Raw genomic sequence first — 12659 nt, 5'->3', positions numbered from 1 at the left:
TGTTGTTTTCTCCTCTTCTGGAGCTTCATTCATACAAGTGAGCAGTTTAGGAGTTCAGTCTCATATCTCCAAGGGGTCTTTCGGGGTTCCTGGGTGTCACACAGATCTCGGTGGGACCTCCAAATGAAATAACCTAGTGGGGAAACCCCCACTCAATTCTCGATTCGGCGCGCACCCAGGAATCACGAACAGACGACCATCTTGATGTAAAAGCATGAGGTAGTTTAATGACGGAGCTCCTGGCTGACAAGTATCTCCCACAGGAGACAGAGGTGTTGACCACATGGTGGAGCCATAATGGAGGAGCTCCGGTTCGAAACGTATCTCACACAGGAGACAGTGGTTTCCTTTTCAAGTCTTTATAGTGAAGAAATGGTAAATATTTCAAGAGACAAAGATGTTTAGCATGACTTTTAATCTTAAAAAGTGCATGTGTCTACAAACACACTTCATGATACCATGCCACAGTAATATACACAATTAATGATTTTAATATTTGCCGGTGAAAATGAATAAATTCATAAATTTATTATTTACAAGTCACAAATGTATAAAAAGTTTAAACCAGCTTGTTCCCTAAAGACCAATAATAGTTTCTTCCCTAGGAAGGCATGATGAAGAGCTTCAGGTATTCTCAGAAGAAAACTCTCTAGAGATATCCATATCTACAAATCTCTGTCCCAATCTCTATCCTAAAACACCAGCCTAACTCCACAGCATCTCACTGTAGAAAGAACACTCTATGCCCATTGAATATCATTCATACCTTTGAAGGGCAGTCACTCTTGCCTCAGGATTTGCTATCAGCCTGCAAATATGATTAAGGTAGAGAGCTAAAAATTAAAATCACACTTAATAACCTTCAAATGATATGATACAGGCTACTATAGTTTGTCATTTATAGACAGAATGTGGGAATTGAATGAGAGATGTGATTTTTTTTACTTTGTTAATTTTACAAATATGAAAGAAGTAAGTAACTCTTACAAAGGCATAGAAAAATGATTGATAACTGTAGACCTTGGTTTATGGAAATATGATTTTCTTATTTAGCTTCTGCCACGCTGTTTGGAATTTTTGACGCTAAGTGCTCCTCAGAAGGTACCTATCCAACATTCCATAGATGGTTTCATCATTTTGGACTGACTACTATATGGTGAGTGTTCTTTCTTTTATAGATATGTATAAGTATCTATACTGCATAAACACTAAAGTAAGAAATTTAGCACATATAGAAAAAAAAGGGCTGTATGGATATGCTATGAATTCCTTGAAAAAACTAGAGTTTGCTCAAACCTGCTCTAGGTGGATGATCCAGATAATCCAACAAACCTGAGTCTGAAGTATTTGTAAATGTCACAATATTCACTACAGAGACTTGGTGATTTATTCACCAGGGTGATTCTATCCCCCAAAATATAAACAAAGAATAAGACAGGTGACACTTTGATTAGTAAGTAAATAGTGACCTTATCATGTTCTGTGTATATTTTCATCTCAGTGGAAGTTACAAAATACAAACAAATATACAAAGGAGGCAAATGATCCATCTTGAAATATGAAAATATTCCTAAAAATGCTTTAACCTGCAATGCAATACTTTTTGCCTCTATCTCATACTGATTATTAAGAAATGTATTAAGCTCCTGAATCTAGAGATTTTTCCCTCTCAAGCAGTTTATGTAATGTCATTTCCCTAATTTCTTTCTCAGCCTGCTTATCATTTCAGTAGAGGAAGGCTACTGATCTGTTTGAGTTACTTTTATATCCAGCCACTTTGCTGAAGTAGTTTATCAGCTTTTGGAGTTCTCTGGTGGAATTTTTGGGGCCACCATAAGTATCACATATAAAATGAAAATCGCATTTAATGACCTTCAAATGATATGAAGTATCATAAGTATATGATCATATCATCTGCAAATAGTTATATTTGGACTTCTTCCTTTCCAATTTGGATCCCTTTGACATCATTTTGTTGTCTAATTGCCCTAGCTAGAACTTCAAGGACTATGTTGAATACATAGGGAGAGAGTGGGCAGCCTTGTTTAGTCCTGTATTTTAGTGGGATTGCATAAAGTTTCTATCCATTCAGTTTGATGTTGGCTACTGAATTTTTGGGGCCACCATAAGTATCACATATAAAATGAAAATCAAAAAATAAATAAATAAGTATTCAGCCAAAAAAGAAAATGAAAATAGAGAAGTGACCTATTTAAAAACTCATTAGTAGTTCTTGACAGGTGAGAGGAAAGGAAGTGTTGGGCATTGCTGAAATAATAATGGGACATGGATTCCTGAACAGAATTATTCATACACGTCATATTAATCTATTTATTAAATTGTTTATATCACAATTAGCAAATACATAAAATTTTGGTATTTTGAATTCCAATAAGAGCACTTCAATATGACTTGTGTGTAATTGATGCACCCAAGTTAAATATAAAGCCCACACTAGTTTCCTGCAATGTAAAAATACTACTTGGCATAGCTACTGAAGTGGAAAGAATCTGGGAGGACTTGAGAAAAGGGAAAAGAATATGATCAAAATATATTGTATGAAAAAAACATGTTTTAAGAATATGGTTCATATTTTTAAGTTCCATGGAATTTTAAAGTTTTAACATTTTTCCCTTTATTACTATGGAGAAGATAGTGATTATAAGATGACAATAATGAAGAACAGGACAGAAGTGACAGAGTTCATTCTGCTGGGGCTCACCAATGACCCAGGCCTGCAGCTTCCCCTGTTTATCACCTTCCTTCTCATCTACACCATCACCGTGGTGGGAAACCTAGGGATGATCCTGCTGATTGTCCTGGACTCTCGGCTCCACACCCCCATGTACATTTTCCTTGGTAATCTTTCTCTGGTGGATTTCTGTTACTCTACAGCTGTCACACCCACAGTCATGAATGGGCTACTAATAGGAAACAAGGTCATTTCCTACAATGATTGTGCTGCTCAGATGTTCTTTTTTGGAGCCTTTGCTACTGTGGAGAACTATCTGTTGGCCTCAATGGCCTATGATCGCTATGCAGCAGTGTGTAAGCCCCTACACTATGCCACCATCATGACTAAAAGTATGTATACATGGCTTATCACTGGCTCTTATGTCATCAGTTTTACAAATTCCTCCATCCATATTGCAGACATATTCACTCTCTCCTTCTGCAAGTCCAATGTGATCCATCATTTTTTCTGTGATGTTCCTGCAATCATGGCTCTCACTTGTTTTGATAATCAAGTTAGGGAACATGTTCTTCTTTACATTGAGAGTTTAAATGTGTTTTTTGCTCTAATAGTTATTTGTACATCTTACATGTTAATTTTTGTCACCATCTTAAAGATGCACTCAGCTTCAGGACATCACAAGGCTATATCCACCTGTGCCTCTCACTTCACTGCAGTGTCCATTTTCTATGGAACTGTCATTTTCATGTATTTACAGCCCAGCTCCAATCATTCCATGGACACAGACAAAGTAACATCTGTATTCTACACCATGGTCATTCCTATGCTGAATCCTCTAGTCTACAGCCTGAGGAACAAGGAGGTGAAGAATGCATTTATAAAATTGATACTACATTATTAAGGATAAAGAATGAATTCATTTCCTAAAAGGAAAAAAATGGGTTTAATTTAATTTTGTATGATGATGTTTATAATTTTATTCTTCTCAGATCTCCTCCCTGTACTAAATTAGTGTTGAAGTCCACAATAAGTTCAAGTAGATAAAATGATATCCTTACTTCTTTCAAAATTCTTGGAAAATATTTTATACAGAATTGTATACTTGGATGATAACAATAGTTTACAGTTTTCAAAATCCCATTAAGATTACTTATCTATCACTTAACTACATGTATTTTTCCTATTACATATCAATTCAAATACACACAAAGCAATTTCAAATAAATACCATGAACAGAGAAATGCATGAAGGTGTTCATAATATGTGTGTGAGTATGGTGAATTTTATAGAAAGGTGTGTTTAAAGTGGATATTTATAGTGCTTAATTTTATGTGTTCACTTCACTACATTACTGGTATGTCTTCGACAATATTTCCAAGAATTCATGTGTCTAGAATGAGAAGCAGTTAAATTAGAAACTAAGACAGTCTATTATCATCTCTGTGGGTGAATGTGATCCTAATTCTTAGACCTTAGAGAAATACAACCCTCCTCTCTGTCTTTCTTGCTCCCAATCTTTTCCTCTCCATCTTCCTCTACCCCCTCCTCTTCCTTTATGTTTCTTGCTCCCTCTTCTTCTCTATCCTTTCCCCTCCTCTCGCTTTGCCCTGAGTATTCATCTCCTCTCACTCTCAGATGTCAAAATTGATGATCTGGTCCTCACTCTTTTTTTAACAGCACCTTTATTAGTTTAGTCAAAGTTTAATTTCTGTAGGATGAGAGAAAAAACAGCCATACAATCCTTAAAATCCATTCTGAGAAGAGGACAGTTTGGCAATAAGCCAGTTTCCTGATGCTTTAGACTTTGATCTTCAAGTCTAAATCGATTGCATTAATCACCAGCTTCTCTTCTTCTCAAGCTTAAAGTCAGGATATCGTGATACTTCCCAACCTTCATATCACATGAACCAATGCCCACAATAAATACCTTCTATTTGTCCAGGTATATTATATCCTATTGATGCTGTTTCTCAGGAGAACTCTAAAAACGATTAAAGCATTTGGTAAATGTGATGCTTTGATGAGAAATGTCTCCTATATGCTCACCTATTTGAACATTTGGTCACCAGATGGGGTGCTGCTTGAAGAGTTTTAGATAGTAGAGCCTTGCTAGGAGAGATACAGGCTTTTGAGTGTTTATAACCTTATAACCTTGCCCCTATTTCCAGGTTCTCCTCTCCCTAATGTTTGTGATTGAATATGTGATTTCTCATCCTCCAGATCCTTCCACAAAGCCTGCCTCCTTTTCCAAAGCCTGCTGTCATAATGGACTTCTATCCCTCTGAAACTGTAATCCTGAATAAACTTTTTCTTCCATAAATTGATTATTGGTGATTGTGTTATATCACAGCAACAGAAAAGTAGTTAATATAGTTATGATAATCTCATATCTAATGTGCTTTATATAAATGTAATAATTCACGGGTGAATTATTGCCCGAGCTTTTGTCCCCGCCGACAAGAACACACTCAGGACAACCGGAGTCTTCTGCGGCAAAGCTTTTATTGCTTACTTATCAAGAGGGAAGACCCCGAACCGGGAAAATGGTGCTGCTTATATAGCCCACAGGGTGACGTTTCAGCACCTGATGTGGCGTGACAGCTCCTGATTCATTGCTCTCCCATCACCCCATTACTACGCAGCGAGATGGGCAGTGACTAGGCATGAGTTCACTCTTGCACTTGCACATAAGGCTTGTTTACTAGTTAGGCGCAGTGGAAGCCAGCGCCATCTTATAGTGGCGATTGCTCACGGCACGCACGAGATTGCTCGTGGCATGGCTCTCCACATCTCCCCCTTTTTATTTTATTAAAATTTGAGGCTGGTCTAGGCCTCTGCAGTCATGTCCATCTGCTGTGGCTCCTGTCTTAGGTCATTCCTCCAATGTCAGAGCCTTTCCTGTCATAGGGTAACCCTATCACCACCAGGTCCCATGTCTTAGGTTGTTCTGTGCATGAGGAAAGTTGCCCATCTCTGGATACCTCAGTACTGTGTGACAGTAACTGCTAAATGACCTAGGGCAAACTCTATAAAAGAGGCCAGCCAAAAAAATGAATTAGTAAACCTCAGTGAGGTGTAAGTGCTGATCAATGATCTTTGAGTCTCTTACATCCCAGTGCAATGTATTCACAAATCCGTGGGACGCAATAGCAGAGAACTCAGATGCCATTTAGGTCTTAAGCATGGACAGCCAAATTTCAGGGGAGGCCTCTTGTTCAATGGCTGCAAGTGCTTGAGCAATCACAACCTTGTCATTTGTTTGTTGGGTTCTGAGCTTACAAACCAACCAGAGCATAAACACAAGTAAATCTACCCCCACCCATTCCTTAAAATAAGAAAAAGCAGATGAAATTCAGGAGGAGAGACCCTCTGTCAATGACAGGTCCACTCGTGTCGAGTTGATCCTGAGAACAGACGCTCTCAGGGCCTCAAGGGTCTCATCGATTCTTTCAGACCAATTTACAGCAAGATACAAAGAAATCTGCCTAGACAGATTAGCAAACATGTAAATATTGATTTTTCCCAAAGGAGGAAATATTATCCACTTGCCAGCTCAAAGAACGGGAGCTAATAGTGGAGCAGGACTGATAACCTAGCCCTTGTAAAGCGTGTGATGACTGAGTTATGGGCCAGGTTTTTGGCCACCAGTGAGAAGAAATAATACTTTTGTCTGCTCCTGTATCTAAAATTCCCTTAAATTGTTTCCCTTCTATAACTAACTCCAAGGATGGCCTGGAATCTAAAGGCATTATTAAATAAGCAGAATCATTTCCAGTAGAACCAATCCCTCTGGCAGCTCGAGGAATACCAGAGGAAGGAAAGCAGCCATGTAGGCTTGGCAAAATTATTAGTTGAGCTATTCTATCCCCTTGTGATATAGAAAAGACACCTTGAGGGCAGGAACAGAGAACCTGAAGTTCCCCTTTATAATCCTGATCTACAACTCCAGGGTGGACAATAAGACCTTGTAGGCTGCAAGAGCCTGCCTCGTATATCTCTAATTGAATGACAGTCCTTAGCCCAGTGATATCCTTTTCCACATTTAGTACACAATCCTGGTGCTGTCCTTTTTATAGGGGCTCTGCAGTCCTTTTTTAAATGTCCTGGTTTGCCACAATTAAAGCAAAGTTTGAGCTCAGTTGAATCTGAGCGCCTCCTCCCCTGCAGAATGGCTGCTGCCAATCCAGCATTAGTAAGCGGCCCTCCAAGCTCACGGCAAACCTTTAACCAGTCCTGTAACCCCTTACTCTTTCTAGGTGTGATTGCTGATCTGCATTCCTACATAGCTTGTTCATAAACCAATTGTTCAATTAAAGGCATAGCTGCTTCTGGGTCACCAAATATCCTCCCTGCTGCCTCCGTCATTCTGGCCACAAAGTCTGAGAAGGACTCCTGTGCACCTTGAGTAATCTTGGTCAAATGCCCACTTCCTCTCCCTTCTTAGAGAGTGCCTTCCATGTCTTAACGGCAGCAGCTGAGATCTGAGCGTACGCTCCCCAATGATAATCTGTTTGGTTAGCAGCATGCTGTCCCTGACCTGTAAGTAATTCAAACATCCACGTTCTTTGTTTCCCTTCCATGGTGGCATTGGCCCTTGCCTGCGTCTGGCAGGAGTCCTGCCACAAGGCTTTCCATTCAAGATACATTCCTATACTGGGGGCTGCAGCTTTTACTACAGTCTGCCAATCACCAGGAGTCATAGCGTGATTCGCAAGCTTTTCGACTTGTGCTATAGTGAAATTAGCGCTGATTCCATAATTGCGAACTGCTTCTGCAAGCTCCTTAATCTGTATATACTCTACAGGAGCGTGAACATGCCCTCCCTCAGCTCCTTCAAAAACTGGGAATGCTTGCTGCAGTTTTCTCTGTTCCTCTTTTGGAATGAATGAATCTGAATGATACCTCTGCACATAAGGCTCTGAATGGTACCTCTGCACAAAAGGCTCTGAATGGTACCTCTGCACATAGGGATGAGGTGCACTAGGACCCTGAAGCCGACAGTCCGGAGGCTGAGCAGCAAGTTGGCTTTTGCCAGCCGCTTTTTGCCTTTTTCTGGACTGAGTAACTCGCTTTTTATCTTGCTGGCACCTTTCTCCCTTATAACGAACTGCTTCCTCCTCCAAGTCCGTTTCTTCAGAGGAGCTAAGTCCTTCATCTGATTCTGAGCTACTAAGAACTAGCCGCTTAAACTCATCTAGTGGCGGGTATAAGTTCCTTCTCCTAGAAACCTCCGCTGATTGATCTTTTTTCTTTTCTTTTTCCTTCTCCTTCCTTCCAAACTCTCCCCAGGTATTCTTCCCTGACATGATCTTTTCCTCGGGTTCGAGACCCGTGGAAAGGCCTGTATGCTTAATTGGTGCACCATGTTTCCTCTTTGCTCCTACTCTCTCTCCCCGCTTTACCTCTGATAGACTGTCTTGAATTTCGTCCAGAATTCTCTGCCCTGCCTTAACCACTTGTTGACATGTGAAAAGGAACAAAAAGGCTTCTAACACTGGAGAAAGTTCAAGGCCAGACATACCTCATAAAGCTGTAATGTCCCGTAGTTCTGGTTCCGCCTGGCGAACGAGGGATCTCCCTTGCGCTGGTGTGATGGTAGTTCCTGGGTTTCTTGGCACCACTTATCGCCGAGCTTTTGTCCCCGCCGACAAGAACACACTCAGGACAACCGGAATCTTCTGCGGCAAAGCTTTTATTGCTTACTTATCAAGAGGGAAGACCCCGAACCGGGAAAATGGCGCTGCTTATATAGCCCGCAGGGTGATGTTTCAGCACCAGATGTGGTATGACAGCTCCTGATTCGTTGCTCACCCATCACCCTATTACTACGCCGTGAGATGGGCAGTGACTAGGCGTGAGTTCACTCTTGCACTTGCACATAAGGCTTATTTACTAGTTAGGCGCAGTGGAAGCCAGTGCCATCTTATAATGGCGATTGCTCACAGCATGCACGCGATTGCTCGCAGCACGGCTCTCCACAGTGAATAATTCTGAAATTTCCTATTAATAAATATTTCTGATGGATTCAATCATTTTGTATAACCATAACATGTTTATACTTGAAATTTCAAAAGGTAAAATAAAAACACATGAAAATGGAATTATTCATATGTTGTTCACCATCATCAAATGGCATTTTAACCAAACGGAGGAATTATGATACATAGTTTTTCTTCAGAAAGTGCTTTGAAATATTTCATAATGATCATTCATTTTTAGTGAGTTCCTTTGTCATCTTTATTAAGTTCTCCCAGTATTTTTCCTATTCAGTTTTCTTTTTATATCAGCCAGTCTTGTTCATTTGCTTTGCTTTGGCTCATCCAGTAAGGAATGTTTCTATTCCATTCAAATATTTGCTCCACTTGCTGCTCTCTCATCAAATGCATAAGCATTACTCAAGCAATTTAATTTTATTTATAATTTATTCACAGTGGTTATTTTAATCTTTTGCTTCTTTATTTATTTTAAACTCCAGATTTTATTCCACCTCTGGTCCTCCCTTTGACTGTTCCATATCCCATAACTCCCCCAGGACCCTTGTCTCCACGAGGATGTCCCACCCTGCCCACACCCCACCAGACCTCACTTCTTTTTAAAAATTAGGTATTTTCTTCATTTACATTTCAAATGCTATCCCAAAAGTCCCACACACACACACCCCACTCCCCTACCCACCCACTCCCACTTCTTGGCCGTGGCGTTCCCCCATACTGAGGCATATAAAGTTTTCAAGACCAAGGAGCTTCTCTTCCCAATGATGGCCGACTAGACCATCTTCCGATACATATACAACTAAAGACACGAGCTCTGGGGGTACTGGTTAGTTCATATTGTTGTTCCACCTATAGGGTTGCAGACCCCTTCAGCTCCTTGGGTACTTTCTCTAGCTCCTCCATTGGGGGCCATGTGATCCATCCAATAGCTGACTGTGAGCATCCACTTCTGTGTTTGCCAGGCCCTGGCATAGCCTCACAAGAGACAGCTCTATCAGAATCCTTTCAGCAAAATCTTGCTGGTGTATGCAATGGTATCAGCGTTTGGAGGCTGATTATGGGATGGATCCCCGGGTATGGCAGTCTCTAGATGGTCCATCCTTTCGTCTCAGCTCCAAACTTTGTCTCTGTAACTCCTTCCATGGGTGTTTTGTTCCCAATTCTAAGAAGGGGCAAAGTGTCCACACCCTAGGAAAGAAATATGCAGCAATAGATGCAAGCACCAGCAACAGAATACAAGAGATGGAAGAGAACATGGGCAGATCTCACTTCTTAAGTAGTTATTGAGAATCCCAACTCAGGTCATAACACCTGTATAGCAAACAATTTATTTTGCTTACCATCTCTTAAATGCCAAGGAACTTAGAAAAATTCTAACCTTAACTAAACTTAGTAGGAATTTTAATGTGTTATTAACCTATTTAGTTATAGATGCTGGGTTAAATGTGTGCCTAATCAAGTTTTACTTTTTAAAATGTTTGATTTCTGCTTAGGCTTTATCTATATTTAGAAACCTAAAACGGCAATTGATATTGACTAACAAGTGCATAGAAGCCGTAGCTTAAATCTCAGGTATTGCCCAGAAATGGATTGCTGAGACAATATATTTCATGTAAAGTTAGTGAGGAATGTATCAAGAAGTTTTTATCTTGATGATAAAGAAGCTGAGGTTTTCTGATACTTGTGTGATATTCTATTCATGTGAATTTTTACAGAAAATTGAAAATTGGCATCTCATTTCTAATGCAAATAAACTGGATTGAAATAGAAAAAGAAGCAGTAGCTTATTGAACAGTAAAAAGACTATAAATAGAAAAGTATTATATATTTTATATTTTATAAGCTAGAAATAAAGATTTTTTTCAAGTCTTTAGCGTGAAGAAATGGTAACTATTTCAGGAAACAAAGATGTATAGCATGACTTTTAATCTTAAAAAGTGCATATGTCTACAAATACATCTCATGATACCATAACACAGTAATATGCACAATTAATGATTTTAATATTTTCCAGTGAAAATAAGTAAATTCATAAATTTATTATTTACAAGTCACAAATGTATAGAAAGTTTAAACCAGCTTGATCCCTAAAGACCAATAATAGTTTCTTCCCTAGGAAGGCATGATGAAGAGCTTCAGGTATTCTCAGAAGAAACCTCTCCAGAGATCTCAAAGTCTACAAATCTCTGCCCAAAAATACCAACCTAACTCCACAGCATCTCATTGTAGAATGGACACGCTATGCCCATTAAATATCATTCATTACTTTGAATGGCAGTCACTCTTGTCTCAGGATTTGCTATCAGCCTGCAAATATTATTAAGGTAAAGAGCTAAAAATGAAAATCACATTTAATGACCTTCAGGTGATATGCTACAGGCCACGGTAGTTTGTCATTTATAGACAGAATGTGGGAATTGAATGAGAGATGTGATTTTTTTTACTATGTTAATTTTACAAATATGAAAATAAGTAAGTAACTCTTACAAAGGCATAGAAAAATGATTGATAACTATAGACCTTAGTTTATGTAAATACGATTTTACTTATTTAGCTTCTGCCACACTAAGTGGACCTTTGGCCATTAGCTGAAAGTGCTCCTCAGAAGGTACCTATCCAACATTCCATAGGTGGTTTCATGATTTTGGACTGACTCCTATATGGTGAATGTTCTTTCTTTATAGAAATCTGATAAGTATCTATATTGCATAAACACTAAAGTAAGAAGTGTAGTATATATAGAAGCAGAGGGCTGTATGGATCTGCTATGAATTTCTTGAAAAGACAAAAGGGCTCTAAACTTCTCAAACCTGCTCTAGGTGTATGATCTGGATGATCCAACCAGTGTTAGTCTGAAGTATATGTAAATGTCAAAATATTCACTAGAGTACTTGATGACTTATTCAGGAGGGTGAGTCTATCCCCAAAAATAAAAACAAAGAAAACATAAATGTTAGTTTGATTAGTAAGTGGTGACCTTATCATGTTCTGTATATATTTTCATCTCAGTGGAAGTTACAAAATACAAACAAATATGCAAAGGAGGTAAATGATCCATCTTGAAATATGAATATATTCCTAAAAATGCTTTAACCTGCAATCCAATACTTTTTGCCTCTATCTCATATTATGATTAAGAAATGTATTCAGCTTCTGAATCTAGAGATTTTCCCCCTCAAGCAGTTTGTGTAATTTTAGAGCATCATGTTTCTTAAATACACAACTTTCTTGTTGATGGAGTATAACACTTATATACTACAACACTCACAGACATGTCATTCATATTTTAATACCTTATAATATACACTAAACCTTATCTCCTTTAGCAACTAAGATGATCATTTGTTTTAAGATTGGGCTGCCTTGCTGAGCCTTGATATATGGGTATATGTCTAGTCATTGTAACTTGTTATGCTATGTTCAGTTTATATCCATTTTAGGCCTGCTTTTTTCTAACAGCAAACTCAGGAACAACAGATCTGGGGGAGGGGTAGAGTGTGGCATGTAACTGAGCGGAGTGATCAGGATGTATTATAAGAGAGACTAATAAATAAAAGTAAAATAATTAAATAGTATCATTTCACCAAAAAAATCCATTCAAATAAAATACTTTCCAATATGAAAATTACCACCTAAAGAAATCTGTGAAGTTATAAGTGGCCCATAAACTGAGAACAGTCAAAGCTTGGTCTCCATGACTTTGTTTTCCCAGGAAAGGAATATGAGAAAAGATGAGATTTAATGAAAATGGGCTCTTTTACCCTAACTAAACTATTGTTTCTAAGAAAAATTATTTTTAAAATGACCTGACTATCGAGTTCTCCTTTTGTAGCAAGATGCAGCGGGACTGGAATGAAGAACCCAGTATGGAATAGAGGAAAAATTAAGGGAGCAAAACTTCTATAATTCTTGAGGCTAAATTGTTGAATGTGGCATAACCTACATTGATCAAACTTAAAGACGATCACTT

General features: G+C 38.7%; 1 protein-coding gene across 1 annotated transcript; it reads left to right on the top strand.

Moving 5' to 3' along the window:
* The first annotated feature begins 2666 nt into the window (after positions 1-2666).
* Positions 2667-3596, top strand: Olfr1447 (olfactory receptor 1447). Its single transcript, NM_146703.1, has one exon. It carries the CDS (start codon positions 2667-2669, stop codon positions 3594-3596), a length of 930 nt encoding a protein of 309 aa, NP_666914.1.
* Positions 3597-12659: the final 9063 nt, after the last annotated feature.

Source organism: Mus musculus, chromosome 19 (genome assembly GCF_000001635.26).
Source record: "Mus musculus strain C57BL/6J chromosome 19, GRCm38.p6 C57BL/6J".
NCBI lineage: Eukaryota > Metazoa > Chordata > Mammalia > Rodentia > Muridae > Mus > Mus musculus.
Note: the sequence above shows the minus strand (reverse complement) of the source record. Positions and strands in the feature narration are given on the sequence as shown.

Bases quoted from the DNA above. Each gene is read 5' to 3' on its own strand.
- Olfr1447 (NM_146703.1), top strand. From the start codon at position 2,667: ATGACAATAATGAAGAACAGGACAGAAGTGACAGAGTTCATTCTGCTG.